Genomic DNA, 26,760 nt, shown 5'->3' on the forward strand with positions numbered 1-26,760 from the left:
TTGTTTGTGCAACCATTCAAGCAAGTTCGGTGATAAACCTAACAGTAATCAAACATAATGCTGCTAAAATTTATTCAATAAAGGTAGGACTGTGACTTTCAACATGAGAGCAAGTCAATTATAAATTATTGAGTGCTTAATATCAGAATGTCTTTGAAAAATTCATAAAATACAATACAAATAGAAGCAAAATCATGCAATGTAAAAAATTCATTTTACTTAAGGTTTTCTAGAATTTTAAGGTCAACTATGATGTGTTCATTATACATGATTGCACATTACACGAGAAATTACAGTACTGTTCAGTAACGTTGCTTATTTGTTAATATTAAGTGACAACAACCGCGCAATGTGACATGAGCAAGGGATGTTTTACTCGTTAATCTTTTGAAAAATGAGAGTGAATTCTTGGCTACCAATTCTTGCCATTGTTCAATGTCCTCTGTAAAGTCCCATTGACATCCCTATATACATTGTAAAGGAGATATTGTAATGAAAAATACATATTCACTGCAATGTCTATACGAAAAAACATGAGTGGAGAGCGTTTCATCCATGCGCAAAGTTGCGGAAGTCTCACTCGACATCGAAGTGGTTGCCATATTGCCTGCAACGTCATTTGCTGATGTCACACTGGGACAGTCCCAATTGGGAAGATGCTGTGCCATCTGCTATGGGAGATTAATGAGAGATTTTCAGATTTTTCTGACACGGAATCTCTTTTCGAAGAAGAGAACATCTTTCAACCAAGTGAAGTAACTGGAGCAATATTACCCTATCCTTTTGAGCCATATTTAGATGATATGCAGATCACTTCTAACAACAGACTTCCGACAGTATTACAGTGTGTAGTGCACTCTAGTGGCGAGCGACGACAACGCCACGGCCCGGGCTCAACGAGCCACCACAGCCCACCCGCGACAAGCCGATCACAGCTTCAACCGAGCCAGGCCGGTTTACGCGGTTGTCGTTGCTCGCTGCTGAGCACGCCATCGTCGACGGCATTGTTTTTGGCCGCCGGATGAACAATGCTACCAACGGCGGCGCACTCAACCGCGAGCGACAACAATGCCGGAGAGCTGCCTGGCTTGGCGCCTCGATGAGCCACCCTGGCTCAAGTCATGATTGGCAGACGTGCCGCCGAAGCTGTGACCGGCAGATGCAGTGCTGACTCACACAGATAATATCCAGCAATACAACAAGCCAGCATTTTGACTAACACGAAGGAACAAAGAGCTACCTTCCAGCACGTAAAACTAGTATAAAAACACGGGCCCGCCCAAGTGCGCTCCTGTTGTCAACGTCACTTCCTGCTTCTTCTCCAAAATAAATCCATCAAGAGGATTTTCAGGGCGGGGGTTAAAATCATGTTTTGTGGTGAAAGAACATATGGGTCCATTCCAGCTGCCTTTTTTTTTTTATTATTAAAAACATCCGTTTTGCATTGTGATGTTAAGTGGATTAGGATAATGAAGGTCCAGGTCCAAAACTCACTGCCCACCACTACATTATACAATATAGGTGATGTCTATTTATTTTCAAAGAAACTATATACTGACACTGTGATGTATGTTTTTGTTGTTTCAAGTTTCACAGAAAATCTTATCAATCCCCCAATCAGGACTACACCTCCAGTTTCAGGCCAAAAATTTAATGGAGCAATTACAATGTTTCACACTCGGTATTCTGGCAGTTTGGAGATCTAAAATAAATCAACTTCTGTAGTGTTCAACACAAACCTGAGAAATGACATGACAAGGTGGTTGTTTTGCATATTTGGTGTGATGTGTGGAAATAGCATTCTTTTTATTATTAGCACTTTTATTCACAAATATTTCTGTGGGTTTAAAAAAGGGAAGGGAACCCACACTACACAGAGAGGTCTGTCACTTCTTCTCAGGAGCCTCGGGTCCAACTTGCAGTATGGACGGCACTTCGTTGTTCTCTCGATGAGCGGGGAACACCTCCCACGGTGTGTTCAAGTCAAACTTCCTAAACTCCTGTGCCAGCTCCACTGGCTCCGCCACCACACGCTTCAGCTCATCATCGTAGCGCACCTGGCAGGACAGGTTCAATTATAGAGTTTTTTGTAAAATAAAAATGTTATATTTCAAAATGTGATTTTTGTCTAAACTCATTTCATCAATGTTCTAACTGTCCTGTAGTATAAAATTGAATGTCCAAATTTGAATGCCCAAAAAGTGGTACAGTTCAACCAAATTTTCTACTCAAAATTCAAAATAAAATCAGGATTATCCAAAAAAAAAAATCTTTCATTTTGCATTTTTTAATTACCAAGCAGATACCATATTCAACATACAATTTATAACCCTTAAATATGCTGCCCACAAATGTAAAGCATGACTTCCCAAATCGCAGAAGATATTGTGATCTGCAGTGAAAGCAGGGAGCAAGAACAATTAAGAGAGATGGAGGCACGCACTGGAAAGGAGAGGAATGAAGATTAGCCGAAGTAAAACAGAATATCTGTGCGTGAATGAGAAAAGTGGAGGGGGAAGAGTGAGGCTACAGAGAGAAGAGATAGCGAGGGTGGACGACTTGAAATACTTGGGGTCAACAATACAGAGCAATGGTGAGTGTGGTAAAGAAGTGAAGAAACAGGTCCAATCCGGATGAAACAGTTGGCTGAATGTGTCTGGTGTTCTATGTGACAGAATGGTCTCTGCTAGGATGAAGGGCAAAGTTTGTAAAACAGAGGTGTGGCCGGCCATGATGTACGGATTAGAGACGGTGGGACTGAAGAAACAACAGGAAGCACAATTTGAGGTAGCAGAAATGAAGATGCTGACGTTCTCGTTCGGAGTGAGCAGGTTGGATATGATCACAAATGAGCTAATTAGAGGGACACCCAAAGTTGGATATTTTGGAGACAAGGTTAGAGAGAGTAGACTTCGATGGTTTGGACATGTCCAGAGGCGAGAGAGTGAGTAAATTGGTAGAAGGGTGCTGAGCATTGAGCTGTCAGGCAAAAGAGCGAGAGGAAGACCAAAGAAAAAGGTTGATGGATGTTGTGAGGGAGGACATAAAGACTGTTGGTGTTAAGAGAGGAAGATGCACGAGATAGGCTTCGTTGGAAAAAGATGACACGGTGTGGCGACCCCTAATCGGGACAAGCCGAAAGGAAAAGAAGACTTCCCAAATGCGGCCAAGAGACTATAACAGCACAGATGACTCATTCACATTGCAAGCATCTCTGCCCTCTCCATTAAACATCTTGGAGGCTAAAGTATTGTTATAATAGTTTGTTATAGCTTCCATGATTATATGCCATTTAAGTGACAACCCCTACCTTCCTCCATTTTCATTATAAAAAAGCAAATGACTGTGGCAATCTTTCAAAACAAAATTCCCCTTTGTTTTTTTTGTCCCTCTGGGGATTTGCTTTAAATCTCATTCGTAGGCAGCGTCCCATTTTTGGGAAATCATGATTTTCACACATTATATCCTTCAGTATATCAAAATATTTAAGTGTTTTAATCTGAAGCCATAATTTGGTATCAGGAGAGGATAACTCAGTCAACGTTAGCACAGAGTTATTTCCCTTTCCTTCCTGACCCCACATGTCCAACATGGCTGCCTCAAGTACACATGGAGCGTTTTCCAAGAGAAGGGAGTAGCCAATCCTCAAACCAGACCGGCTAGGACTCAACACCTCCCTGTGCAACTGGCTGTTAAAGGCCCTGACGGGGCGACCCCTGGCAGTTCAGGTCGGCAGAAACGCGTCATCCACCTTCATGCGTGGTGATGTGATGAAAGGACAACCTCCACCTGAATGTGGAGAAGACTAATCATAGTGGACTTCAAGAGAGGGCAGACCCGGCATAAACAGTGCTGCATTGGAGCGGGTGAGCAGCACCAAATTCCTGGGTCTACACATCTCTGGTGACCTTTCCTGGACAGCTAAAAAGGCTCAACAGCAGTTCTACGTCCTGCGGTAACAGAAAAGAGCCAGAGCCTGTCCCCCATCATGCTCTTTTACAGACGGACCATCGAGAGCACTGTGTGGTATGGCTGCTACAAGATCCTGCAACACACCGTGAGAGCCGCTGAGAGCATTTTCAGTGTCTCCTGTCTTTCCCTTCTGGACATTTATAACATCCACCTCATCCGCAAGGCCACCAAGATGGCTGATGACCTCAGTGACCCATCCCAATGCCTCTTCAAATTGCTGCCATCAGTGAGGGTACTACAGAGTCTTTGGGCCAAAAACCAGTAGGCTCAAAGACACTCAACTCCCTCTTTGCTTTGCCCCAATTATTATTATACTTTTCGGGCATCCACCATCATTGATTGTAGTCCAAAAATTAAGGACTCTAAGCACAGTATTTGCCTTACCCTTACAGCACTCTGAACATTACCCCCTGGTTGCAGCTCTTGTTTAATTAGCCAGATATACCATATTGGTTATATTCTCTATAGTACAAGGAACAATGTTCATATTTTAGACAGACCAGTTTCTATTTTATTTATTCTTCACTCTTTAGCCTATTATAACACCATAGGTGTGAAAGGAATGCTATTTCAAGTGTTGTATGTCATGTGTGCAACAACAGTTACTTGAACTTCAGTTTAATACGTTTTTGCCCCAGTGAACGTCTGGCGATTAGGAATATTTAAATGTTAAACTGTCTGGAAAGGTTTTGTGATGGCAGCAGTTTGATCTTGGAACAAATTCAGTTATGTTGTTTCACAGAACTTTGCTAGTTACACTGGATCAGGAAGAAAGTAGTTGGGTTCATATATTGTCTCTCGAAAGTCACCTCAACATATCCTGACAGAGGGAAGTCTTTCCGGAAGGGATGACCTTCAAAGCCATAGTCAGTCAGAATGCGCCTCAGATCAGGGTGGTTGGCAAAGAACACACCATACATGTCCCAAACCTTAAAGAGAAAAGAAAAATACAACTTTGACATGCACACTTTGGTATAAGACTTGAGAACAGCTGAGATTTAAAAAAACAAAAACAAAAAAAAAAAAAACAGTTGTATTGTCGAGTGGTTAGAGAAGCTCGGCTTGAGTTCCCAAATGACTAAATCTGTAAATTCATTACCCCGAAAAAAAAAAAAGTAAAATTATGCATATGTCAGGTTCACCAATCAGACATTCATTAAACAGGACAAAAAAAGAAGCAAAGACACCATTTCAAGCGTCGCGAGGAGAGGAACTGTCTCGTACAATTCACCACTGCACTCTCTGATTATCCTCTCTTCAGCACCTCTATTTGCTTAGTTTTAAGACACCCCTGATTTACATGGATGTTATAAAAAGGAGACAACAAGCAAAACAGTTTGAAACAAGGTGTTCATGTTTGTTCACGTGCGTGTGCATGTGTGGAAGATTGCTGAATACATGTGTGGTCATCATTTCTTTAACAGGCAGCAGTTCTAACAGTTCTGATGATTAGATGTTTTTGTTCTTGCTATCTCCTGCTAGGAGGCTGCCACATTATCTAGGGCAGAGCAAAGCATTCCTTTATTAGAAGCAAATGTATGATAATTATGATCAAAATTATTCCTACATTTCCCCCGTTTATCCTACATTTGCTACCACGTTTTCTAGAGCAGAGCAAAGCATTCTTCATTACAGGCAGAGACAGTAACTGAATTGGAGCAGAGCAAAGCATTTTGTCATTACAGGCAGAGACTAACTGAATTGGAGCAGAGCAAAGCATTTCTTCATTGCAGTCAGAAGCAGTTACTTAATACTATTTACAATTATTTCTACATTATCCTCCTGTTTATCCAACATTTGCTCAAATCCTTAAATCCTCTAATAGATCACCCTTTCGGCTTACAGTCAGAGGAAAATATAGCACTAATTACTTGTAATCTTCTGGATCAGAGAACAGGTCTGGAAGAGAAGTCATAACGTCATCACCGTGGTCAACAATATCATTGTCATTACTCTGTTGTGCCAATAGTGGATATATTTTTGCCAATTTTGAATTTGTCGGTGCAATAGCAGGGGTTATAAGTTGGTTAAGTGATGGATTTATGCAGGGAATACAACAACATCCACACAATGCAAGAATAGCTGCAAACAGCGATAGAAACTAGGACAGAGAACACCAAATTTTTAGATTTGCCAAACTTTCTTTTTCTTTGTTCACCAATGTTATTTGAAATGAGGTTGCGCCTCTTATCTTAAGAGTGGTAGGCATAGTTGACTGAGTATAATTATAGGTTCTGCTGTTATGGATTTTTGTCAGCTTTACAGGTGTCCAAAAGTAGCATATGAACAAAAATATTACGGCTGTCAATGTTGCAGCCCAACACGCTATCATATTATTTAGCCATTTTGAAGTCATGTTGACCAAGTCAGCCCTAAATGAGTCAAGTGTCTTTTAAATCTTCACCAGCCTTCAGGTATTTTCAGATACAAAAAATCTGCACCCACCATATGCTGGTCTTTGCTCACCTTTCCCTTAGGGTGACTCAGCTGACCTTTTACAGTGTGTAAGGTGTATCCACGTGTTTCTTTCTGCTATTTTGTCCATGTCATTCAGCTCTTGCTCAGTCTATGCCCGTGTTCAGATAAAACTACATGTACGGTAGATGTTAATTCATAGACATGGGATGAATAAACAAATGGCAGTAATAAGGTTATGAAAGCACAGTAACTTGTCAATTTTTTTTTTTTTTTGATGGTGTCGTGCAGGGATGTCGAACTCATTTCTCTTGAGGGCCACGTTGTAGTTCGGGTTTTCCCTCAGAGGGACATTTTGAGTGAAGGCAGTGTGTTATGGTGTCGACATCTGCACTGCGACTGGCTGGCAACCAGTTCGGGGTGTAGTCTGCCGCTGCCCGAAGTTAGCTGGGATTGGCTCCAGCTCTCTTTCCGAATAAATGCAGAAGGGTTGCGTCAGGAAAGGCATACGGCGTTAAAAAAAAAAAAGAAAAAAAAAATCAAAAAGACAGTTACTCCCGCACCACCATGACAATACCACAAAAATCGTTTTACACATCAATGCTGATAAAATTCCCAATTTGTTTCTAATCCTATCAAATTGATGCATGTGAAATTTCCTAGTGACACGCCATTAGAAAACAGTTTTTTTGTTTTTCAAGCTAAGTTAACGGATACAGATTCCCCCAACTTTTTTTTTTTTTTTTTTTGCATTCGTTATCAATTAATAGCATTGGTATTATCTCTGGATCTGTGCAAACAACAATCTTTTGGATACGTTTTTTGTATGGAGTTATCCAATTTGTAGTTATCTATTTTTTTTTTTTTTGGAGTGGGACCTTGAGTGGTTCCCACAGATACCACTCGAACAGAAAAATGAAAATAACGGGTAGCGTTTTCATCCAACAGCAAAATTTAACTGTTTAGTCACCATTATCACAGGAGTCTAACTCCCATGTGTAACCGGACTACAGCGACCTTGGCAGTGGGAATGAGAACAGCTATCTTACAAGTGGCCAATAAAAACAAATTAGTTTTGTTTGTGTTAACAATAGTTTCAAAAGCAATAACTTTCTTACAATCAACAAATGAACTTAAGTACCCCTTTTTGCAATTTTTTAAGCTGTTTGGGGTTGTTAGTAACTCCTGAAAGCAACCCACTTGTGTGAGGTTTTTTTTTCCATCATTCATCTATCTCTCATTGTGTGGAAAATATTGGAAATTTTTGTATGGTCTCCCAAAGAAGTGTTTTGAATGGAACGAGACCCTTACGTGCTTGTAATGTATGTATAGTTACACTAAATCTATCATTGTGTCCAAATTGCCCCTACGTCTGATTGTGAGTGCGGCCGTTTGTCTCCATGTGACCTGCAATTTGCTGGCAACCAGGTCAGGGTGTACCTTGCCTCCTGCCCGTTGACAGCTGGGATAGGCTCCAGCCCTCCCCACAACCCTTGTGAGGATAAGCAGCTAAGAAAATGGATGGAGGGATGAATGGATGTGTTGTTTGAGGAAATTGACCACGTTTTGGATGCACATTCCCTTGTGGATTATGTCGCACACATATCAAACAAGCCCTACAAAAAAGTTTTTTGCATACAAGTTAAATCCATGGATCATGTAATGCCTTTGTACCAGGGCTACCATTCCCCCCGTTGAGACCTGAGAATTCCCATGGCTCAAGATTCCCGGCCACTTAAAAAATGGTTTTGGTAGAATTATTTATTTATTTTTTCTATCTGTGCGGACATAATTCCCATTTTGTAATGTAGTACCTTAATTTTTTCCACATTTTTAGTTCTGCTAGGAACCTTTGTTGTTGCATGTTGTTTAACACATCATCTCAAAGTATGTCTTCATTGGTTACATGGTCAGCTAATCCCATAAAGGTTTTGGCTGCTGCTTCTTTTGCTGTTTTATCTGTAAATCCATTTCCTAATGATTTTTTTGTCTGTATTTGATGTGTGTACTGAACATTTACATATGGCTATTTCTTTTGGTAATTGAACTGCTATGAGGAAATTTTGTTGTAGCTCTGCATGTGTCACTGTGTTCCCTGTAGTTGTCGCTATTCCTCTATTTTTCCAGTATTGTCTGTGTAGATTGTGATACCACTGTGAATACAGCAGCATCTGGTCTCAGATTGTTTAAGACTGTCCAATAAGATATTGTCTGTACAGTTCAGTCGTCCCAATCCAAATCTGGTTCTTTTTCTGTCCAATTAGGAACATTTCGTACTACCAATACAAATTGTCCCAAAGTCTTCCACTCCTGTTAAGTTTGTAATGACGTGTGTGTGTGGTGCTGTCCATTCCTTGTGTAGTGCATTTAGTTTGTCAGTCAGTCTTGTTCCTGTCACCACGACTGATATACCATCTGAGTACAGATAATCATGATTTTGTCTTGTGTGGGCTGTTATCAGTTTATCTTATACTACATTGTCACATGCAATGAGTCACTTCCTACGTCATTTTGTGGTTGTTCAATCACGTCTTGAGCTGTTTGCAGCAAGAAATCTCCTGTTCTTGTGGGAGGTTTGTTTGGAATATTTAAGGTGTAATAATGGAGGGCTGGATTCCTATTTTGTAAGATATTTAACTGTCCTCCCAGTAATTCATTTTTTTTTTCTTTTTACTTCTATTTTTCCTGTCAGAGAGGGAATTAAGCGCTGTCCTAGTTTCAGCAAGCCATCTCTTCCCAAAAAACGTATGGGACAAATTAAAAAGTTGCATTTTGGGAGCATTAGTTGTGACATTTTTGATGGGGAGATGGCTGCTCTCTTCCTCATCTGCGGCCACAATTATTAAATGTTTCGCATAAAGCTCCATAAATTTCTCCTTTCTCTGTCAGAAAGGTGTAAATTTTCTTTTTCTTATTTTGTAGCACTCTTTCTGCTTGTAGTGCTTGGTTAACGTATTGTTACAGGCTGCCTAGTCGGTTTCTCAAGCCAATGTTTTTCAATGCATTGTTTTATAGGATTATTTGAATTCACATGAAGAGCATTTTTTTAATTGTCCTTGATACACACTCCCTGGAGTGTGATCTACAGGAATGCGACTGTTTGTTTAAAACATGCATTTATTCCAATTCTATATTCTTCAAATGGTTCATTTTTGTTTTATTTTGCTCTTCCAATGGAAGAAAATTTTGCTTTTTTTTTTTTTTTTTAAATCTAGCAGAAGTGCGCGATAACCCTTGAACTCCCTGCTGCTGTGAGAAAGTACTTTGCTGTCATCCAAATTTGTTGTACTTTCACACCAATTAAGTGGTAAGATTTTCTCAAGTCTCCCGTTCCCTGGACGAATTATGTTACATCAACTTTATGAGATGTGATACCTTTTATGGCCGTTTTCACATCATTTTGAGTCCAACTTTTTTTGTTTTTTTTTTTCTGTGTGTGTGTGTTTCTCTTATTTTATCCTGCAGGTTAACTACATATATTTTTTCTGTGTATGTTGAGCTGCCCAGCAAAGTTATATTATGTTATCCACAAATTATAGATGTTTTGTTTTAGTAGGACATTTGCTTTCTACAAACTTCTAGTCCTTACACATCCTTATTATTATTTTTTTTTCAGATGTTGTGTTTCAACTATTTTGCTATTTGTTTTTCCCTTGTTTGAGTCAGTGGTTCACCTAGGGTGACTAGACTGACTTCCCCCTGAACAGGGTGACAATGACGTTCCGTTTGAGGTAATTCTCAAGCTTCTACCACAAGTGGCGGAGAATTCTTACCTCTGCATCCTCAAACAGTTGTCACTCAATTCAGTCACCCAGACGCGCATTCACTCATTCCTCATGAGTGTGGGAGTTTCCTACTCACCAGAGATGTCTTCACTTCCTTTGGCTCGTCAACCCTCAGCCTCCAGGCGCAAAGTCGAGGCCAGTCCCGGAAAGGGTTTCAAGTGCCGTGGCCACGGTCTTTGCCTGGACGTCGACTCGGCCCCTGGAAACCTCAGGTATCTTGAGATCCGGCTCGAAGGACCAAGTAAATGTCAGGTTCACCAATCAGACATTCATTAAACAGGACAAAAAAGGAAGCAAAGACACCAGTTCAAGTCTCGCGAGGAGAGAGGAGAGGAACTGTCTCGTACAATTCACCACTGCTCTCTCTGATTATCCTCTCCGCAGCACCTCTATTTATTTAGTTTTAAGACGCCCCTTATTTACATGGATGTTACAAAAAGAAGACGACAAGCAAAACAGTTTGAAACAAGGTGTTCATGTTTGTTCATGTGGGTGTGCATGTGTGGAAGATTGCTGAATACATGTGTGGTCATCATTTCTTTAACAGGCAGCAGTTCTAACAGTTCTGATGATTAGATGTTTTTGTTCTTGCTATCTCCTGCTAGGAGGCTGCGACGTTATCTAGGGCAGAGCAAAGCATTTCTTTATTGGAAGCAAATGTATGATAATTATGGTCACAATTATTCCTACAGCATATTAATGTGAAAACCACCCCGCTTGAGCAGTCACCCTAGCGTGTTGAGGGATCCTAGGAGCTAAGTTTTCTGGGATTTCATGCCTATGGAAGGGTCACCCATGGTAAAAAGGTTGGAGATAAGAGACCAAAGCACGGCTACATAAACCCCTATGACGAGCAATTACAAAAATTTAGCTTGGCTTCCCTTTCCAAGGGCACAGATAACCGGGCCCCCCCATGGGGCTTGGCCCCGCACAGCCCGATAAGGGTATATCATGGCTCCCCCTTCCCATGGGCTCAACACCTGTGGAAGGGGTCACAGGTGTCAGTGTGAGCTGGGTGGTGGCCAAAGGCAAGGACTTTGGCAATCTGATCCCTGGCTACAGAAGCTAGCTCTAGGGAGATGGAATGTTACCTCTTTGGCAGGAAAGGAACCAGAGCTGGTGTGTGAGGTTGAAAAGTTCCAATCAGATCTAGTGGGCTTGCCTACAAAGGGACTGGGTTCTAGCCCCAGTTTTCCAGTCCTATTGAGAGAGGTTGGACTCTCCGATTCTGAAGTTGCCCATGGTGAAAGGTATCAGGCAGATGTGGGTATATTTACTGCTCCCTGACTTGACGCCTGTACGTTGGGGGTCACACCAATGGATGAAACGGTAACCGCCCTCTGCCTTCGGGTGGAGGCACAGGTCCTGACTGTTGATGGCGACTATGCACCAAAAAAAACCCAGTTCAGAATACCCATCATTTTTTGGAGTCCTTAGTGTCACTGCTGGAGAGAGCTCCCGCTGAGGACACCATCATTCTGCTGGGGGACGTCAATGCTCACATGGGCATGAACTATGTTCTGTTACTGGACCTCTGAGTTCATCATGGATTGTCCATAACGAACACCATGTTCAAGCATAAGGGTGACCACATTAGCACTTGGCACCGGGACACCCAAGTCGGATTTCTATGATCGACTTTGTGGTTGTGTCTTCGGACTTGCAGCTGCATGTCTTCAACACTTGGGGGGGGGGGGGGACTGTTAATTGATCACCTCCTGGTGGTGAGTTGGCTCTGATTGTGAGGAAGATGCGAATCTGACTTGGGAGGCCCAAATGTATCGCGAGGGTCTGCTGGGAACGTCTGGTAGAATTTGGCTTGTGGGAATCCAGACACAGCTGATTGGCTGGCCAAGTGGAATGCAGCCTTGGGGGTCACTGAAGCAAAAAGTCAGGCATGGGAGGAATTTGGTGAGGCCACGGAGAAAGACTTCCAAACGGCTTTGAGGAAATGAAACAAAGTTAAACATCATACAAAGATCGGACAAAGGAGTAACACCAATGAACACCGGCAATTATTAAGGCCAAAGCCCAAATTTTAGTGCCTTTGAAGGGTTTCGCCCCTGTGAGGGACACTGTGATCACGAAGAAACATTTTTCATGAAAAAACAAAAACAAAAGGAGGAAAGGGGCTACTTTGTGACCCTTGGAGGTGCTCGGTCTCAGTGAATCACAATGACCTACGGGGTCCCTCAAGGGTCAGTTCTTGGACCTCTCCTGCTCAGCCCATATATGCTACCCTTGGGTCAAATTCTTAAAAATTAAAATTTTGACTACCATAGCTATGCAGATGACACACAGTTATATTTAGCAGTGTTTACAGATGACTACAGGTCAATTGAGGTATCGTGCCACTGTCCAAGTCAGATAACTGGATGAGCCATAATGTTCTCCAACTAAATCACAACAAAATTTAGACAATTGTTTTTGGCAATAAAGAAAAGAGAATTGCTGTTATTAAACACCTGGACTCTCTATCTTTAAAAACCAAAGACCAAGACCAAAACCTTGGTGTCCTGATTGATTCTGACCTGACTTTCAACAATTATATCAAATCAATCATAAAAACTGCCTTCTACCATCTGAAGAACATATCTAGAGTGAAGTCTTGAATGTGTCAAGCAGACCAGGAAAAGCTCATCCATGCTTTTATCTCAAGTAGACTTGACTACTGTAATGGTCTTCTGACTGGACTAAAAATAAAATAAAAAAATTTAAAAAAAAGGTATTAAACAGCTGCAGCGCATTCAGAATGCTGCAGCTCGCTTTCTGACCAAAACAAAGTGGTCAGAGCATATAACTCCAGTCCGAAAGCCCTTACACTGCCTTCCAGTCAGCTTTAGAATAGATGTTTACGTTCTGCAACCAGTCTATAAATCACTGAATGATTTAGGTCCTGAATACATGAAAGAAATGCTTACGGAATACAAACCCAGTACAGCTCTGAGATTGACGGACTCAGGTCTAATAGTGGAGGGCAGAGTCCAAAGCAAACATGGTGAAGCAGCATGAATGGAGCCTGAGATTGACAGGCAGATTTGTGGAATGTCTGGAGTGATGTGGACTTTGTATCGGTCTGTCGTGGTAAAAGGAGGAGCCAAAAGGCGAAGCTCTCAATTTACCGGTCTTGCTACATTCCTATCCTCACCTATGGTAATAAATCGTGGCTTGTGATGAAAACAAAAAGATCGAACACAAGCCTCCAAAATGGGTTTCATTGGCGGAGTGTCGATGCTCACGTTTCAGGCCTCTATACGCACCCAGTGAACAATGCATTGCCCCGCGCGGCACGTCTGCAGAGCTTGGCGCCCACTTGTGAAATAGGAAGCCGTGGAGATCATGCCTCGTAATTGGTCCGTTTTAGTGACAAGCTGTGATGATATACTCACTGATCCCCCTGGTTCCACATATCACCTCAGTCGCCGCTTTCTTGATTGATTTTGCACCATAATAAAAAATATCTGATCATTTATGTCAATTTGATCAAGTAGACACTATTCCATGGTAGACATTATTATTGCTTTGATCCCTGTTACAGAGAAGGAAGTAAAAAAACTGCTACCAGAAATGACTAAAATATACTGCGGCAACTTCACCCAGGGACATCTTAGCCAACCACCAGCTGTAGCGACACCTCTGACTTGAAGAAGAACTGCAGCACAATTTCAAAATTGTGCACTTGGGTTGCACTTATGTATGAAGGCAAAGTACGCGCAAGAAAGCCGCAGTGACGTCAGCGCAGTCGCCACACACACACACACACCACACACACACACACACACACACACACGCACGCACGCACGCACGCACGCACACACAAACGGGTGTAAAAAGGCTTTTAGACAGGGTGAGAAGCTCGGTCATCAAGGTCACTTACTCCAACCTGTGTTGCCCTAACCACTACTAGGTGTAGTGATACCTCTGACTTGGAGAACTGCAGCACATTTTAAAAACTGCACGCATGGGTTGCACTCAAGTTATAAAGCCAAACTACGCCCGGGTGAGCTGCAGCGATGTCAGAAGAGTCGCCGCACGCGCGAGAAGAAAGAGGCATTTAGACGGGGTGAGAAGCATGGTAATATAGCTCATAGTCAAACTGTTGGTCCTCTGCATCAAGAGGAGCCAAATGAGGTGGCCCGGGCATCTGATTAGCATCCCCCCTGGTCGCCTCCCTGGTGAAGTGTTAAGGGCATGTCCCACCAGCAGGAGACCCCAAGGACAATATATGCCATATGGGAACTCTGGGTTTCCCTGCTTAAGCTACTGGCCCCATGATCCAACCTTGAATAAGCAAGAGAAAATGGATGGAGATATAGACCCCAAAAAAAAAAAAAAAAAAGTTTAGTTAATCTATATGGTGCAACAATAAAAAAAAAATTAAGTGCGGGGCCAGCTGGGTAGGTTTTGTAGACTTTATACTTCCTTAGTAATATAATAGAACCCTCTTTGTCCTGAACATGTATGCTTGTACATGAATATTGTTCTCTCCATTTTTACTCAGAGTGAAGACAGGCATTTGTTAATGGAACACACTGGCGTTGGGGGCAATTGAGGCACGAAGGGAGCACTCTCAAAGTTTAAATGTGTCCAGATTTGACCCTCTTCTACATTTTGTTAACTAATCCTTAGTGTGTTTGTGTTGTCTGTGGTGGCCTTTTGTTCCATCATCTGTGTGGTCTGTAATGTGTTGCTGCCTCCCTCTGCTTTCTGCAGTCAGAGAGGGAAACACCGCAGTACATATTGACCAATGACATGCATTCTCTTCTAAGTGAACGACAGGAGCTGGCTGTCATGGTTCACTTCAAAGATCTAGATCTAAACAGCCATTTCGTTGCCTGCCGACATCACTATATTGTGACTCACCTCCCTCTCATACCAGTTGGCAGCCAGGTGGACAGGAACAGCAGAGTCTACCGGTGTGAGTTCACCTGTGTATGTCTTGACTCGAATACGAGAGTTGTAGCGTAGTGACAGCAGGTTGTACACAATCTGAAAACCAACAGAAAATATATTGAACAACTAATGCTTTAATTTTCCGCAAACTAATGTCATCCAATCAGGAATAAGTGGCTCATTCTATGACTGATAATACAAAGTGTGCTACTCTAGCAGGCTAACCTCCCTGTCGTGGTATGCAAAGGTTCAGTGAATGATATATTCAGACTGTTGTATATAGTTAAAGCGGCTAAAAACTTTTTCCCCCTAATTCAGTACAGTACATTTGTTAAGTACAGTCAGTTTTACTTTAAGTTTTCAGTATAATAGAATGGTTTACTTTTGAGCATTTCAGCACATTTTTTTTATTTAACCCATGTGCAATACTGTACTGTAAATGTATTTAAATTCAGTGTAGGGCATTCAAATTCTGCAGTTCTATCAAAGAATATAAAATAGGGATGTAACAATATCTGTATCTTGCATTTTGGTTTTAATTACTGTGAATCTAAGTGCAATAATTATTCTTTGTTGCGCAACAAGACCAAAGAGCTGTCAAGGGGCACCAGGGGGAAAAAAAAGGTACACCTGCACCAGGCTGGGAAGACTGCATTCGGTAAGCCTCTTGTTTTGAAGAAATAAACTGTTGGAGGAATTCTTAGAATTTGGAAAACTTACAAGACCATTGACAATCTCCCTTGATCTGAGGCTCCAAGTAAGACCTCAAAACAAGAACGGCGACCAAAAATCCCAGAAACCAAATGGAGGGAACTAGTGAATAACTTGCATTAAGTTGGGACCAAAGTAACAAAGGGTACCATCAGTAACACTACACCATCCAGGACCCAATTCCTGCAGTGCCAGCCATGTCCACGTGTTTAAGGGGATGTTCATGTCCAGCCATGCTAGAAAGCATTTGAATAATGCAGAAGAGGATTGGGAGAATGTTGTGTGGTCAGATGAAAGCAAATGCTTTACTTCATTGGGCTATACAATATTTTCCCCAGAAGTCTTGGGAATCATTCAGATGTTTATTTTGTTTTTGTCTTTTAAAGTACGTCAAGCTCTTGGGATCTTTTTTGGTCACCACTGTATTTCGCCTTGGAAATAGTTTAAGTCATGAACAAGGACCTTAAATGAAACTTTATCACAGTCTTCCCTTATTTAAGGTCTGCCCGTAGTTTTTGAAATGTTGTCCTGGGTTCCTTTGTGACCTCCATGAGTTGTCGCTGTGCTGTTGTAGACCGGCCACTCCGGGAAAGACTGACCACTGTTCCATTTTTTTCTCCTTTTATGGGTAATGTCACTATTTTTCGCTGGAGTCTTAATGCTTTAGAAATGATTTTGTGTAAGACTTACATCAATTCATTTTTTTCATTTGTTCTTGCGTGTGTGTATGTGTGGTGGGGGAATTTTAGGATTTTGTTGCAGGTTCTTGAAATCTTTTGTCTGACTTCATTTTGACAGAGGTATTATTTACGTGATTTCAGGTCTGGAGGTAATCATGCTGTGATGTGGCAGGGTCCCAGAAGTGGATGAAATCCGGAGTTCCTAAAGGCTCTGGGTGTCATAGGGTTTTCCTGGTTGACAAACCTCAGTAATATTGCTTGGACATCTGGGACAGTGCCTCTCAATTGGCAGACTGGAGTGGTGCACCCCTTTTCAAGAAGGGGGACCTAAGGATATGTTCCAACCACAGGGAGATCACACTTCTTAACCTTTGTGGTAAGGTCTATTCAAGGATCCTGGAGAACACAGTCCATCAGACTCAGGGGGAGCAGTGTGGTTTTCATCCTGACTGGTGAGTTTGCCCATGGTTGCCCTGTGTTACCGATTGTTTTCATAAATTTTATAGTCAGACTTGCTAGGTGCAGCCAAGGTATAGAGAGGGCCCAGTTTGGTGCCCTCAGTATTATCTGCTTCTTGCAGATATATTTCTTTTGACTTCATTAAGATGTGATTTCCAACTTTCACTGTATCGTTTTGTAACAGGGTATAAACCGGTTTGGATGAAAATTACCAACTCCACATTGGAGACCACAGCCAATCAGAAAAGAGTGGACTACCCTCTCCAGGTCAAGGATGAGATTCTGCCAAGTGGATGAGTTCAAGTATCTTGGGGTCTTGTTGACAAATGAGGTAAAGAGATAGAGGGGCAGATCGTTGGGGGATCTACAGTGATGAAAACCTTGTACTGGTCCATTGTGTAAAAGTAGGAACGAGGCTGGAAGGGGACACTTTCAATTTACATGGCAATCTACCTTAGTATCCTCATCTATGGTTATGAGTTGTGGGCCATGACAAAAATAAGATAGACAATCTGCCGAAATTAGTTTCCTCCGCGAGGTGTCCAAACAATCCTTGGAGAGCCACAGCTATCCTAACAAGATGAGAAGCAAAAAGGAAGGGCTCTGAGTAGACCCACTGCTCCTCCGCGTTGAGTAGCCAGATGAGGTGGTTCTCGTATTTGATTTGGATGATCCCTGGGCAACTCCCTGGTGAGGTGTTATGGGGACTTTCAAGTGTGAAATATAACTGTATATAGTTAAGGTCACCTCAGTGCACACAGCTTTTGGCTTTGTTAATCTTTTGAGAAGAGTTGGACTTGGGTTAAGGTACTGTTGCCCACAGTGAGAGGCACTGAGAAAGTGTGGACGTACTTGTTGCTCCTCGCTTCAATGCCTGTACATTGTAGTTTTTAGTTCAACCTGGTGAGTGAGAGTAGCATCCCTCTGCCTTTCATGAAGTCTGTACTTTAATTCTTAATGGGAGTCACTTGCAGGCATTGAGAGTAAGCAGCCTGTTACAGCAGATCCAATTCCATTTCTTTTTACGTTGTAACCACCCCCCATTTCTGTTCACTTTTTTCAATCCATTGTCTGAGAATGTCATCACCTATTACTTTTTTGTCCTCCCTTTTTTGCGAAGTTTACCTACAACTGTGAGGAAACTTACCTCTAATGTGGAGCCAGCCAGTGTCCCATCCAAGAGGAGGTATGGAGCCAGACAAGAGCCTGCGCTAAAGTTATGCAAGTAGTAAGAGGACTGAATGGTACAAGAGATCTGAAACAATTCCTTCCATTAGTGAATGGGGGAATGAGAGGTTCCTCACAAACAGCTGAACTCCATTAACTATTGTAAGAATGCTGCAGTTTGTACATATTCAAGCACCCTATTTTAATTATGTCATGGACGATAAGATTGAGAAAATTTTCAACATTCTCGTTCCCTCATACTAATCAACTGACACTTTAATCTTGCTCCTATCCATCTATTAACCACTTCGCGTTGAACAGTGCAACACAACTTAAAACTTCGGACCTTCTTTATACCAATGTGAAGGGAGCATCCAGCTCTCATTTCCTTACTTTGGGGAATATAACTACAACTTCAACCTTTTTTTTAATGAATATTTTATGTATTTATTTAGCACAGTTATTAGTTTCATGTTTGATGTTTTTTTCATTGAACATACAGCACTATTTAAGCTGCAGTCATTTTTAAAGTGTTTGATACATAAGGCTGAGTCGACAAAAAAACATGGTTTTAATTTGTGAGGAAAAAGGCCTAATGTCTAATTTGAGAGACAACGCTAAAAAACCTGTAGTACCTCAAAGCGGTTTTGTCGTGTCGGAATGTCAACAGCGGTGAGGTCGATCATGTTTCTGAACTGAGCATTGGTGTGGTCTCTCAGGAAAGTCAGCACAGGAATCACACCATCAGGGTGGATCATCACCTCCAGCTCATTATAACATGTCACCTAAACACATACAGGTTAAAAAAAAAAAAATTAAAAAATATATAGACTGATTATTTTACTCTTGCTCTATGCGAGTCCCAGGATCATCTGGAAACAATGAATCCCAGCCCTGGAACAATGAGCCGCTGGAAATGTCACAGAATACAGACACAGTAATCCTCTGCTTTTATCACTCTTCTTGCTTCATGGTCCTGCTACATTGCAGAATATTACTACAGTTGTAACAATATTTGATAAAATTTAATATTTAATTTTGTTATCCATTGCACTTGCTCTAGTGTTTAGGCATATGATAGCAATTTTTTAAAGATATTTCCATTTTTTTTAAATTCCTCAGATGATACTAAATACTATTAATTTAAGTAAAAAGAAATATTCTTTGGAATTATCGGCAAGAATTACAACACAACTTCAGAAATAGCACAACAGCTACTTCTGTTTGACACGACGAGAAAGCATGTAACAGAGGCATCGATACACGCTGTATGATAGGACATCTATACAAGTATATTCAGAAATTACAAACATTTACCATACATTTAGCACTTCTCCATTAAATCGGTTGATTTCAACTCTAAATTGACCTGTTGTAGCCTTGCACAAGAATATACAGTTGGTACGGAAAGTATTCAGACCCCCTTTAAATTTTTCGGTTTATATTGCAGCCATTTACTAAAATCATTGTTCCCCCATGTACAAACAGTACCCCCATATTGAGAAAAAAAAATGTTGAAATTTTTGTAGATTTATTAAAATAAAACCAGAAATATAACAGCCAAAAGAATTCAGACTCTTTAGTTTCAGCACTCTTGCGCTAATACAGCCCTGAGTGTTCTGGTGAATGATGAACACTTTTCACACCTGGATTTTGGGAGCCGCTGCCATCCAGGGGCCACAGACAGTTTGTGAGATGACCCCCAAACTCTAAATTCAAGCCACAGTACACAGTGAAACAGTGAAGCGTCATGATATCGGCATGTTTCTCATACTAGGGTTTTGAGTGTATTTATCACATACCAGGGATCACGGATCAGTTTGCAAATGTCAAAATGCTTGATGTTGCCTTATGCTGAAGAGGACATGCCCTTGAAATGGATGTTTCAACAAGACATTGACCCCAAACACACTAGTAAACATGTGAAGTGTTGGTTCCAAACCAACAAAGTTAATGTCATGGAGTGGCCAGCCCAAACCACGGACCATAATCCAAGGATGAGAATGACCAATTTGGAAAAACACTGAAAATGTCTGCCTGGGAGGACATTAATTTTTTTTATAAAACACACAAATGGTCAAATGGTGACCCCTGATTACTTCTAACAGTTTAAATAGTGTAAATACAGGGCAATCATAATACTTTGAAAACTTAAAATATGAGTCCAAACAACCAAAATAATTTTCCCAAACTTGAGTTAACTTTATATCAAATAGGCTACTGCACTTACAAATTATACTTCAGAAATAAGTACACATATATACATACACACACACAACACACACACACACACACACACACACAACACACACACACACAAATATACATACACACACATACCTACAGACACACACACACACACACACACACACACACATACATACTACTTACATAACACACATACACACACACACCACACACATACATACTACTTACATAACACACATATACACACACACACACACACATACATACTACTTACATAACACACATATACACACCACACACACATACATACTACTTACATAACACACACATACAGATACATACACCTACATATACACACACATATATACATATATACACATATTAAACACATATACATATATATACCATATACACATATACATATATATACATACATATACACTTGACATACACACACACAATACACTACTTACATAACACACATATACACACCACACACACATACATCTATTACACACACATATACACACACACACCCATACATAACATATACACACACACACCAATACATACTACTTACATAACACACACATACAGATCTACACCTATATACTCATATACACACATATATCATAATACATATACATATATACATACATACAATACATATATATCCATACATATAACATACATATATACACATATATACATACATATATACAATATTATACTACATATAATACATATATATACATACATATATACATATATATCATACAATATACATATATATACATACATATATAATATTATACATACATATATACATATATATACAACATATATACATATATACATATACAATATGTATGTATGTATACATATACATATACATATATATACACATATATATACATACCTATATATACACCTATAGTACACATATATAACATACACATATATTTACATACATATACATACATATACACATATATACATATATACATCATATATACATACACATACATACATATATACACTACCATACATACATATATATACATACATATATACATATAATATACACACATACAATACATACACACACATATCACAAATACCACATATACATATACAGATGTACCCATATAAACTATACATACATACATATACACACACATCCACATATATACCTACATACATACACATACACAATATATAACATACATACACACAAACCAACCACATATATATACACATATATATACACACACCATTATACACATACATATTATGCACACATATATATACATACACATATATAACAACACACATATATACACACATACACACATATATACACACATATCCACATATAAGCTACACAACTATATATACAACACACATACATATTACACATACATACATAGATACACACACACACCTATATATATATATATACCACATACATACATATACATATATATGCCAACATATATACATACACATACATACATATACATAGTATATCATACACTACATACACATATATACACATACATATACACACATATACACATACACATACATACTATACACATACACATAGATACACAGATACATATATACACATACACACATATATCCACATACACATATACACAACAACATATATACATATACACAACCATATACATATACACACATATAACATATACATATACTAATACACACATACATACACATCCTACAATACATACATACACATATATACACATACATCTACACATATATACACATACACATACAAGCTATACATATACATACATACACACACATACATACAATACATACACACAACATACATACACTACACACACATATATATACATACACACACATATATACATAACATACATACACATATATACACATACATCACAATATACATACACACACACACACACATATATATATACACACATAACACACATATACATATACATACACACATTCACATAACATACATACACCCACACAAAAAATACACATAATACACACACACAACATATATTACACACCACACCCATTTAATACACACACAACTACACATATATAACACACACATACATAATATATATATATATATAGATATACATATATCCGCATAGACATATATATTTATGCACATATATACATATACACTATACATATACACATATATACACATATATACAACACATATAATAACGCATATATAATACACATACATACACATATAACATATACACATATTTACATATACACATATATCAATATACCACATATATACATATACACATACAACCATACATACATATCCAACACACATACATATCACACATAAACCACATACACACACATATACACATACTACATACCCATCCTACATACATACATACATCTATACAAGACATATATACAATATATAACATACATACATAATACATATACATCTACACATATATACATATACACATACAATACATACACATATATAACATACATTACATATACATACATACACATATATACACATACATACATACCATATATACACATACATACATACATACACATCCATACATACACATACATACATATACATACCTAATACACACTACACACACATACACATAACATACATAAAAATATACACATATACACACATATAACACATCCATACATATACATACATATATATACAACAATATACATATATAACATACATACATATTACAACATACATATATACATACATACATACTTATACATACATATATACATATATACATATATAATACACGTAATATACCCATATATACATATATACATCACGTATAGATACACATATAACACACGTATATATACACATATACACAGTAACAAACACACATATATACACACATAACACCATATATAGCACACATAATACAAACACATATATATACACATTATCACACGTATATATACACATATATATACACGTATACACACATATATACACACATATATATACACACTATATATATATACACACATATATATATAACACATATATATATACACACATATATACACATATATATAACATATATATATACACATATATATATACACTAATATATATACACATATATATATACACATATATATATACACATATATATACACACATATATATATCACACATACACATATATATATATATACATATAATATATATATATAATATACATATATATATTCTTCTTCTTTTCCTTTCGGCTTGTCCCCGTTAGGGGTCGCCACAGCGTGTCATCTTTTGCAATCTTAGCCTATCTCCTGCATCTTCCTCTCTAACCCCAACTGCCCTCATGTCTTCCCTCACCACATCCATAAACCTTCTCTTTGGTCTTCCTCTCGCTCTTTTGCCTGGGAGCTCCATCCTCAGCATCCTTCTACCAATATACTCACTCTCTCGCCTCTGAACATGTCCAAACCATCGAAGTCTGCTCTCTCGAATCTTGTCTCCAAAACATCCAGCTTTGGCTGTCCCTCGAATGAGCTCATTTCTAATCCTATCCAACCTGGTCACTTCGAGCGAGAACCTCAACATCTTCATTTCTGCCACCTCCAGTTCAGCTTCCTGTTGTTTCTTCAGTGCCACCGTCTCTAATCCGTACATCATGGCCGGCCTCACCACTGTTTTGTAAACTTTGCCCTTCATCCTAGCAGACACTCTTCTGTCACATAACACACCAGACACCTTCCGCCAGCTGTTCCAACCTGCTTGAACCCGTTTCTTCACTTCCATACCACACTCACCATTGCTCTGGATTGTTGACCCTAAATATTTGAAGTCCTCCACCCTCGCTATCTCTTCTCCCTGTAGCCTCACTCTTCCCCCTCCACCTCTCTCATTCATGCACACATATTCTGTTTTACTTCGACTAATCTTCATTCCTCTCCTTTCCAGTGCGTGCCTCCATCTTTCTAATTGTTCCCCCCCCTGCTCCTTGCTTTCACTGCAGATCACAACATCATCTGCGAACATCATAGTCCAAGGGTATTCCAGTCCAACCTCATCTGTCAGCCTATCCATTACCACTGCAAACAGGAAGGGGCTCAGAGCTGATCCCTGATGCAGTCCCACCTCCACCTTAAATTCCTCTGTCACACCTAAGGCACACCTCACCATTGTTCTGCTGCCATCATACATGTCCTGTACTATTTTAACATACTTCTCTGCCACACCAGAATTACGCATGCAGTACCACAGTTCCTCTCTTGGTACTTTGTCATAGGCTTTCTCTAGATCCACAAAGACACAATGTAGCTCCTTCTGACCTTCTCTGTACTTTTCCACGAGCATCCTCAAGGCAAATAATGCATCTGTGGTACTCTTTCTAGGCATGGAACCATACTGTTGCTCGCAGATACTTACTTCTGTCCTGGGTCTAGCCTCCACTACTCTTTCCCATAACTTCATTGTGTGGCTCATCAACTTTATTCCTCTATAGTTCCCACAGCTCTGAACATCCCCTTTGTTCTTAAAAATGGGAACTAGAACACTTTTCCTCCATTCTTCAGGCATCTTTTCGCCCGCTAGTATTCTGTTGAATAAGTTGGTCAAAAACTCCACAGCCATCTCTCCAAATTGCTTCCATACCTCTACCGGTATGTCATCAGGACCAACTGCCTTTCCATTTTTCATCCTTTGTAGTGCCTTTCTGACTTCCCCCTTAGTAATCATTTCCACTTCCTGGTCCATCACTCTTGCCTCTTCAACTCTTCCTTCTCTCTCATTTTCTTCATTCATCAACTTCTCAAAGTATTCTTTCCATCTATTTAGTACACTACCGGCACCAGTCAACACATTTCCATCTCTATCCTTAATCACCCTTACCTGCTGCACATCCTTCCCATCTCTATCCCTCTGTCTGGCCAACCTGTAGAGATCCTTTTCTCCTTCTTTCGTGTCCAACCTGGTGTACATGTCTTCATATGCCTCTTGTTTAGCCTTTGCCACCTCTACCTTTGCCCTACGTCGCATCTCGATGTACTCCTTTCGCCTCTCCTCAGTCCTCTCAGTATCCCACTTCTTCTTCGCTAATCTCTTTCCTTGTATGACTCCCTGTATTTTGGGGTTCCACCACCAAGTCTCCTTCTCCCCTTTCCTACCAGATGACACACCAAGTACTCTCCTGCCTGTCTCTCTGATCACCTTGGCTGTCGTCGTCCAGTCTTCCGGGAGCTTCAGTTGTCCATCGAGAGCCTGTCTCACCTCTTTCCGGAAGGCCGCACAACATTCTTCCTTTCTCAGCTTCCACCACATGGTTCTCTGCTCTACCTTTGTCTTCTTAATCTTCCTACCCACCACCAGAATCATCCTACATACTACCATCCTATGCTGTCGAGCTACACTCTCCCCTACCACTACTTTACAGTCAGTAACCTCCTTCAGATTACATCGTCTGCACAAAATATAATCTACCTGCGTGGTTCTACCTCCGCTCTTGTAGGTCACTATATGTTCCTCCCTCTTCTGGAAATAAGTGTTCACTACAGCCATCTCCATCCTTTTTGCAAAGTCCACCACCATCTGCCCTTCAAAGTTCCTTTCCTGGATGCCGTACTTACCCATCACTTCTTCATCGCCCCTGTTTCCTTTACCAATATGTCCATTACAATCTGCACCAATCACAACTCTCTCGCTGTCTGGGATGCTCAGAACTACTTCATCTAGTTCCTTCCAGAATTTCTCTTTCAACTCTAGGTCACATCCTACCTGTGGTGCATAGCCGCTAACCACATTATACATAACACCCTCAATTTCAAATTTTAGTCTCATCACTCGATCTGATACTCTTTTCACCTCCAAGACATTCTTAGCCAGCTCTTCCTTTAAAATAACCCCTACTCCATTTCTCTTCCCATCTACTCCGTGGTAGAATAATTTAAACCCTGCTCCCAAACTTCTAGCCTTACTACCTTTCCACCTGCTCTCTTGGATGCACAGAATATCAACCTTTCTCCTAATCATCATGTCAACCAACTCCTGTGCTTTTCCTGTCATAGTCCCAACATTCAAAGTCCCTACACTCAGTTGTAGGCTCTGTGGATTCCTCTTTTTCTTCTGACGCTGGATCCGGTTTCCTCCTCTTCTTTGTCTTCGACCCACAGTAGCTGAATTTCCACCGACGCCCTGCAGGTTAGCAGTGCCGGGGGCGGGCGTTGTTAACCCGGGCCACGACCGATCCGGTATGGGATTCTTTAGATGAACGCTCATATTTGTTTGGCACAGTTTTTACGCCGGATGCCCTTCCTGACGCAACCCTCTGCATTTATCCGGGCTTGGGACCGGCCTACAGATTGCACTGGTTTGTGCCCCCATAGGGCTGCATTTTATATATATATATATATATTTCAAAACGAGAGGCATTTTTTTC

The 26,760-nt window shown here is 40.1% G+C and overlaps 1 protein-coding gene across 1 annotated transcript in view; it reads right to left on the bottom strand.

The window, feature by feature from the left end:
• Positions 1-1,630: 1,630 nt before the first annotated feature.
• ndufs3 (NADH:ubiquinone oxidoreductase core subunit S3) overlaps positions 1,631-26,760 on the bottom strand; it is a 40,805-nt gene continuing 15,675 nt past the window's right edge. Inside the window, exons 4-7 of the mRNA XM_061815724.1 lie at positions 18,718-18,867; positions 15,036-15,161; positions 4,782-4,901; positions 1,631-2,057 (exon numbers count right to left, since the gene is read on the bottom strand). Coding sequence (XP_061671708.1) covers positions 1,887-2,057; positions 4,782-4,901; positions 15,036-15,161; positions 18,718-18,867 — 567 coding nt within the window. The 3' untranslated portion in view covers positions 1,631-1,886. The remainder of the gene's footprint in view (positions 2,058-4,781; positions 4,902-15,035; positions 15,162-18,717; positions 18,868-26,760) is intronic.

Source organism: Syngnathoides biaculeatus, chromosome 3 (assembly GCF_019802595.1).
Source record: "Syngnathoides biaculeatus isolate LvHL_M chromosome 3, ASM1980259v1, whole genome shotgun sequence".
In the NCBI taxonomy this organism is placed as follows: domain Eukaryota; kingdom Metazoa; phylum Chordata; class Actinopteri; order Syngnathiformes; family Syngnathidae; genus Syngnathoides; species Syngnathoides biaculeatus.